The sequence below is a fragment of the Pantherophis guttatus genome, chromosome 4 (assembly GCF_059756535.1).
Source record: "Pantherophis guttatus breed Tessera chromosome 4, ASM5975653v1, whole genome shotgun sequence".
Lineage (NCBI taxonomy): Eukaryota > Metazoa > Chordata > Lepidosauria > Squamata > Colubridae > Pantherophis > Pantherophis guttatus.
The window spans coordinates 39075690-39084285 of record NC_142066.1 but is presented as its reverse complement, the minus strand read 5'-3'; the positions used below and the strand labels follow the sequence as shown (position 1 = coordinate 39084285).

Sequence of the window (8596 nt, the reverse complement as noted above, 5' to 3'; positions counted from 1 at the left end):
TTATACTCTATGAAGTCAGATTGGTTGATGTGTGAAAAATTTGTATCTTTCATGTATCTAATATTGAGTGACCCAATATTAAAGCTGAGGGAAGAACTTGAATCAAAAGGTTATGTTTGCAATTGGTTTACTTACCAACTGGAAGAAAGATTTAAATTGGATGAAAAGAGTTTGATTTTGTTAAAAATGAATTGGAAATGTTATTGTGTGGAAATAATGAACATATTATTGCTAAGATTAATAAAATGTTATTGGCCATCCCCCACCAAGCCACACCCACCAAATCAATGCTTTAAAAAAAGTAAAAAAAAGTTTCAACAATTGTGTGGCACAGCTGTGATCGTTGGAAGCTTTTTTAAAGCAGTTTTTACTATCTATTCACCGGAACCAGTAGTAAAAAAATACTACCGAAGATCGCATGGCACAGCTGATTGTCAATCAGCACATTGAAAGCAATTCACACACACACACACACACACACACACACACACACAGAGAGAGAGAGAGAGAGAGAGAGAGAGAGAGAGAGAGAGAGAGAGAGAGAGAGAGAGAGAGAGGATGATCAAAATTAAAGGCACTTGTTTGTCATAATTAAGTTTCATAGGTTTGGTAAGTTTTAAAATAACAAAGCTAGATAAATAAAATGCCATTTTTTGAGAAGTCCAAAATATACACATGGCTTAATCAACAACCTAATGGACATTGGTGAACCTTGTATATGGGTGTGTATGGGAGCATCAGCTTCAAACTATTTATAAAACAAAAGCAATTTGATTTGGCATTTTGGTTAAAATGATAACATTAAAGTCTTTTAAATTCTCAAAATTCTTTGAAACTGAGTTATTTTGATTAATCAGTCTGAAACACTGAATTGATACTATTTTTCTTTTGTAACTTAAATCCATTGTTCACATTAATAATTGATGAAAAGCAGATATTGATATTCTTTTCTGGAACATTCTTTCAATATTTGATTTACTTGCAAGTTCACTGTGAAGAATAATGAGAAATAAGTTAGACATTTGTTAGATAAACTCAATCAACTTTATTCCAAGTTGGTCTAGCACTGTGATGGCAAACCTATGGCATGCGTGCCATAGGTGGCATGCAGTGCCCTCTCTGATGACATGCGAGCCATTGCCCTAATTCAGCTCTGCTGTGCATGCGTGCTCACTGGTCTTCAGGTCTCTGCTTCTTGTCCTACCCTCAGGTGCTTTGGAGAAGAGCTTGACTCCCTCTTCTTTGTGGCAGCCCCTGAGATATTGGAACACTGCTATCATGTCTCCCCTAGTCCTTCTTTTCATTAAACTAGACATACCCAGTTCCTGCAACTGTTTTTCATATTGTTGTGGTCCACCAGCAGCCTGCAGAGCCGACAGCAGAGTCGGACAGTGAGAAGGTTGGGGAGGAACATGGGCCAGTCCTGGAGCCTGGGGAAGGCTCAGATGAGGACTCTGCATTGGAGGCAGAGAGGGGGCCAGGGCATCTGGGAGTTATGTGCTGCCTGTAGAGCTTCCAAAGTTGGACATTGATGAGGCAGAGGAACAGGGGGAGCCTGTTCCCAGTGTCTGTAAGTGCAGAGCTGCCAGAAGGCAAGAACAGTTAAGACAAAAGGGGAAACTCAGGAATGGGGGTTGGAGATGATTGGCCTCTCCATAAGACATAAAGGAGGGGCAAAGGCATGTGAGCCTTTGCAGGAAGCAACTTTGTTCGTTCTGGTTAGTTTAAATTCTGAAGCTCTGTTTTGACTCTGTGCTCTGTGTGGCCTTGCAAAGCTAATTGCCAATTAGGTCTTTGGCAGTGTGTCAAGGGAGATAAAGGTGGGTGCTTTTCAGCCTTATCCTAAAGGACTGTGGCAGCTTTCTGTCGGACTCTTTACAAAGTATTTGTGACTCATTATGGGCTGTAAAAGAACAGAATTCACAGCCATTGAAATAAAAAGAAGGTTTTGATAGCTTTTTACTGTCTCAGGCAGGTCAGAACACATATGTTTTAGCCTCCAGTCCCCTAATCATATCTGTTGCTCTTCTCTGCACTCTTTCTAGAGTCTCAACATCTTTGTTACATTGTGGTGACCAAAACTGGATGCAATATTGCAAGTGTGGCCATACCAAATGGTATTAACATTTCATGTGATCTTGATTCTATCCTTCTGTTTATGCAGCCTAGTACTGTGTTGGTTTTTTGGCAGCTGCAGCACACTGCTGGCTCATATTTAAGTGATTGTCCACTAGGACTCCAAGATCTCTCTCACAGTTACTAGTATTGAGCAAGGTGCCATATATTCTGTACCTGTGGATTTTGTTTTTCTTGCCTGCCTAAATATAGAACCTTACTTTTTGCACCATTGAATTTCATTTTGTTAGATAGCACTCAATATTAATTTCAGAGTAACTTTAATTTAAAAGAGCCAAGGTGGCGCAGAGGTTAGAGTGCAGCACTGCAGGCTACTTCAGCTGACTGCTAGCTGCAGTTTGGCAGTTCAAATCTCACCGGCTCAACCTTCCATCCTTGACTCAGCCTTCCATTCTTCTCAGGTGGGTAAAATGAGGACCCAGATTGTTGGGGGCAATGTGCTGACTCTGTAAACCACTTAGAGAGGGCTATAAAAGCACTATGAAGTGGTATATAAATCTAAGTGCTATTGCTAATTTCATAATTTTTCCCTTATTTGGGACATTTGTTTCCCAAAAATGTTCAATCAGACTTTGAGCAAATTCCTCATGATTCATTTAATCTAGCATTGGAAATTTAAGCAGATTCAAAGTAATTAGGCACTGACTATCTTTCTAGTCTACATTTCAATCATTTGTTGTTCCCCTAATAAAGGGGAACAAATCCCCTTTATTAGAGAAGGTTAGACTAAAGAAGGAGCAAGTAGTTCTGCTTTATGTTTGTAGCATGTTAGATATAACTCATCTATTAAAGCAATTTCCTGCACATAATTCCTTTCATATACATATGAATTGTTACATTAATCCCCAGGTTTTTAGATATTAGACTCAACTAAAACAATCACATCAGAAGAAAAACTGATTATAAAAGTAATGTGAGTCTTAATTTGATATTCAGTATGGTCATTTTGTGCTGATATATACTCACATGATACATACCCAGGGATTAGAAGCTGTGATAGCACAGTGGGTAGAATGCAGTATTGCAGCAGTGATGAGTTGCTACTGTTGGCTCTACCCACCCGCCTAGATGCTTCTGTGCATGCGCAAAAGCATTATGCGCATGAGCATGCTCACAAGCGAACCAGTAGCGATGGGTTTTGAATCCCACCCCTGTATTGCAGGCTAATTCTGCTGACTACTGACTACCAGCAGTTTAACAGTTCAAGTCTCACCAGCTCAAGCCTTCCATCCTTCCAAGATTGGTAAAATGAGGATTCAAATTGCTGGGGACAATATGCTGACTCTGTAAACTGTTTAGAGATGGCTGTAAAGTACTATGAAGTGGTATACAAGTCTAAGTGCTATTGCCATTATCTATATAAATAAAAATGTAAATGTCCATTTGTACATAACCGCACATCTCCAAAAGTTCTTCACCGATTGCTTTCAAATTTTGACACAACGTTACATTCGACTATGGGCGTGTTTTTATATACCTATATTATATACATGTCACACCTGTGATAGGTAAAAACATGAAAAACATTGAAAACATTGAAAGACATTGACAAACATTGAAAAACATTGAAAAACAGCGCCATCTGCTGGATGTAAAACCAACATGGCAGCCTCCCAGCCCTGATTACACTCAACAGATTTCTGCTCCTTAAAATTAGGATCTAGGAGCTTGGAAGCTCCATATTGCTTCTAAGAAACTGCGCATTTGGAAGGCAGAGATGCCCGAGGGCCATATTTGGCAGGTAGGCAGCCAGCTCCCCGCCGGGAAGCCCTCACAGCCGGCACTTCTAGGGCTGGGTGGGGCCTGCCTGAGCCTGGCTTTGACCTCCCCCTCCCCCAGCCACCCTGCAAACTAACCTCGCCTGCCGCCACTGCTTATCCCCCTTGCCAGCCGCTCTTGGGGCTCCCTCCAAAGAACACCTGGCAATGAGGCTGCCTGGGTCTGCCGAGCGGGAACCCTCCATCCCTCACCTGGTCCAAATCATGCCTGGCCTAGCACTACCACAGGCCCTGAGGTCAGAAAGACCAACCACTAACCGGTGCTATCCGAATCTGGTCGGTGAGTGGGAGATGGAGGCAACTGGAGCCTCGGGATCGCCTTTGACCAGCACCACCTTTGATTCCCAGGCGGGCGCTCTGGCAGTTCACGGAGCCTACATGAAAATTTCGGCCTCTGGCAGAAAAGGGGCTCTGGGGAGGCTTCGGGGGGCAGAAACGGGCAGGAGGGAGGATGGCCGGCCTTCCTTCGGTTTCGCCTGGAAGATCTGGGGATTTAATCATTCCCCTGCCTTTGGCAGGCAGGGAAGGAGAACTCCACAGCAGGGGTCCAGTGGAGTGTGCGTGGCTCCTGGCTTTCCTGCTTTCTTCCTTCAGGCAGGAAGCCTCAAACCAGCCTCAAACCCCTGTCGCACCCCCTCCCTCCCTCCCTCCCTCCCTCCCTCCCTCCCTCTCTTCCCTTCCCTTCCCTGCTATGTGTCTCCCTGTCGAGGCCCAGAGAACATCTTTGTAGGGAGGACAGAGGGGGCCCCCAAGTTTCTGCTATGGTGCGGAGAGCTGCGAAGGCCTTGCCTGAAAAGGTAAGGGTGATGGCAGGGGATGGAGAAGAGGCTGGGCCAGAGACAGAGATAAAAAGAGAGAGAGGGAGAGAGAGTCAGAGAGAAATACAGAGAGACAGGAGGGAGGGAGAGAGAGAGAGAGATACAGAGATACAGAGAGAGATGATGGGAGAGAGAGAGACAGAGAGAGATACAGAGAGGGGGGAATGAGAGAGACATAGAAATACAGAGAGAGGGGGAGAGAGAGACACATAGAGAGATACAGAGGGGGAGAGAGAGAGACATAGAGAGATACAGACAGGGGATGGGGAGAGACATAGAGAGATACAAAGAGAGAGGGGGAGACAGACAGGGAGGATTTTGTGATTCCCATTCTTTTTTAGCAACCAGTTCTCTGCCCTAATAACCAATTGGGTAGACGTGGCTCGGGGACTGTCATCTGACTGATGAAAGTGAGTAATGTCGAGTTGTGCATGCCCACCAAATGTTCATGGAAAGTTTGGAACTTCAGCCTCGCTCTTTTAGCCCAGCTAAAGCACCAGACTGGACACAGCAACACGTGGCCTGGTACAGCTAGTGTGAATATATTATTACATTTAAACAATCTCTTTGTAACAATCTCTTTCACTCTCTCTAACTTCTTTCTTCAGTACTTATTTATTTTTTACTTTTTGTATTTATTTTTATGGATAATTTCATGTTTACTTTAAGAAGAAAATTATTTATTTCACATTTCTTCTGTATTCTCTATTGAAAAAAAAAAAGTACTCTGAACATTTAGCATAATTCCCTGAGGCAGATGTGCCCAGAGATATTAGATCTTCTGAGAAGAAAGGTAAATAAGCAACAGATATAAGCTTGAAAATTACTAGGTTTATGCATGGCACATTATATTTCTTTAAGGATCATGTATATTGCAAAGGAAATTAAAATAAATAACAATACATCCAGTACTCCTGATAAATTGAGACATGAATTCAAAGCAACAATGAATGACACCAGTTTGAACATACAAAGGTCTCTGTCTCTGTCTCTGTTTGTCTCTCTGTCTCTCTGTCTGTCTGTGGGTCTTTCTCTGTGTATGTGCATGACAGAAAGAGAGAAAGAGAGGAGGGAGAGGGAGAGATATATTTTACAAAATTATCATATTTGGATTTCTTCCAATTTCAGGACCTTTTACAAACACTGCATTGTATATAGTAGTAGCATTCTGCTTTCTGAATAATAACTCAAAGAAATATATTCCTTCTCTATATAGATTCTCAGTCATCTGGGTCATGGTTGTCCCAAAGGTGCTTTTTTCAAGAGGCAACTTCTATATTCTTCCTCATTTAAACAACCTACTTATGCATCCTTACACATTTTTCACAAATTTGGGGAACTTTTTAAAATAGATTTGGTCAGTGCATTCATAATAATAAACCCTAATATATAAAAAGAATTGCACTAATGGTATTTAGGAGTAACCCCTTTCAATTCTAAATTTTAAAGTAATGTAAGATAAAATTAAGTTACCAGAGCAATTCTAATGAGAACAAAGACAAAAGTAATTCGTAACTAAATTCACCTTATTTAAATGTATGCCTCAGCATTACTGTTAATTATTTTAGTATAAAATGTCTAAGATTGTCCATAAAGTTGGTGATCAGATTTTATCAGTTCATGAGGAAAAAAAAAAAATTCTGCAAAGCAAGACACCTGATTATTGCGGTCAACACTTTAAATCAGAACTTTTATTGAACACTGCAATATTGTTTTACAGAATATATGACCATTTGATGAAACAGTCCATGGCTAAAGAGGAGAAGGATAATCAAACAATGGTTGCAGAATTTATCCTCCTAGGATTCAGAACTCTTCCTCATTTGCAGATCATCTTTTTTGTTATATTTTTAATAATATACATGGTGACAATAACTGAAAACATTCTTATAGTTGTAGTAATAATAGTTAATCGTAGTCTTCACACACCCATGTATTTCTTCCTGGGAAACTTGTCTGTTCTGGAAACCTGCTATACTTCAACAATTCTCCCTAGGATTTTGGCCAGTTTTGTAACTGACTATCACAGAATTTCTTTTAATGGGTGTTTCCTCCAATTTTATTTCTTTGCTTTTCTAGCTGGAGCTGAAAGTTACCTCTTATCTATAATGTCTTATGATCAGTATATAGCTATATGTAAACCACTGCATTATATAACTATAATGAAAAATAGGTCTTGTATTCAATTATCCCTTTTCTCTTGGATGATTGGCCTTATGGCTGCTGCAGTCACCACCTTCTTCACTTCTCAGTTAACTTTCTGCGGCGCCAATACAATTGATCATTTCTTTTGTGATTATGCACCATTGTTAATGCTTTCATGTAGTCCCACTGAGCAGACTGAAATGGCAATGTTAGTCTTGGGTTCTGCATGCACATTACCACCTTTGTTGCTGACTATGACCTCTTATATCTTCATTATCAGAACCATTTTAGGAATACCTTCAACCATTGGAAGAAGCAAAGCATTTTCCACTTGTTCCTCTCATCTAATTGTGATGACAATTTTCTATGGGACCCTTATAATTGTGTACTTGTTACCAAAGGACAGCAAACTCAGGAATCTGAACAAAGTATTCTCAGTTTTCTACACAATCCTGATTCCCATGATCAATCCCTTCATTTATACTCTGAGGAATAGAGAATTTAAAAAGGCTCTTTGGAAAGCTATTGGCAAACTTGCATTACTGAGAATATCATTGGGTATACAATTCAGATAAAATATCCTGAGATAGTAGCAGGGTTTGTGATATTTGAAATATAAACAGAAATCCCATTTCTCTGCTCCGTTGATGATGTTGATGATGACGATTGATGATGATGATATGATCACAGAAATAACAACTGCCAGGATCTTGGAAATAGGTGGACAAAAATGCTAACCCCTGTCTAAATATCTGACTGACTGTCCAATAAGACATAAAAACATTCCCTTCCAGGTTGCAATGCATAAATAAAAAACTGATATAATAGAGTATAGAAAGCGTGAGAATGTGAAGCATTAAGACTTTATCTAGAAACAAAAAAAAATGCATGCAGATTTTTATCTGTTTGTTCTTTCACAGAGGAACTTTCATTAATATCAAACTCATTGCCATTCTATCTGCAATCTGAATTGGTAACTAGCAGTAATCTGTCACAAAGTGTTCCCTTCCTTTCCTCTCCAAAAGGTAATTAGAGCCACCATGACCTTCTTCTTGGCATTTCCTATATAGTTCTAGAAAATACTTTATCTCTCAATTCCATTGCATGTTCATATCAGTCCTTGTTTAAGTAGAGATGAAAGCTGCAAAGAATTTGATCTAGAGAAGATAAATGGGACTCCCTTAAAAAGAAAAATACTGCACTGTAAAATTCATAGGAATCTTGTTATTTTCTAACCCGGATGAATTTTAGGGCAAAGAACTGGATTGAATGAGAGAAAAGTTTTGTAAAATACATGTTTGAAAGAAAAGAAAGCCTGCAAGATGAATTTAGATTAAATAAATGATATTGTGTAAAAATGTATAGATTTTATTAAAATGTCCAGTTATGTGGGAGAATAGAAAAGACTGTTTATTATTCCATGGGTCTTATTCTTTTCCAAACATGAAATCTTTTTTTTCTATCCATAGTAAAAGATGGATATATAATAATAGGATATATAATAAGTATCTATATCACTTTACGTATATTGTAACATCTCTCTCTACTACCAAACATTTCAAATTAACATTTTTTATTGTATGACAAATATCTCCTTCCTAATTCCATAGGAACATCTTCATGGAAAACTCTTTTCTTATGAAATAGAAGAACACAATTTATGGGGTATATATTTTGCTTCTCATGAGTCATTTGCTGCCAGGCATGTTTTCTATTATT

General features: G+C 39.5%; 1 protein-coding gene across 1 annotated transcript; it reads left to right on the top strand.

The window, feature by feature from the left end:
• Positions 1 to 6480: 6480 nt before the first annotated feature.
• On the top strand, positions 6481 to 7452 carry LOC117668929 (olfactory receptor 5AR1-like). The gene has a single exon (XM_034422979.2). It carries the CDS (start codon positions 6481 to 6483, stop codon positions 7450 to 7452), a length of 972 nt encoding a protein of 323 aa, XP_034278870.2.
• Positions 7453 to 8596: the final 1144 nt, after the last annotated feature.

Coding starts and splice junctions, on each gene's coding strand:
- LOC117668929 (XM_034422979.2), top strand. CDS start 6,481: ATGGCTAAAGAGGAGAAGGATAATCAAACAATGGTTGCAGAATTTATC.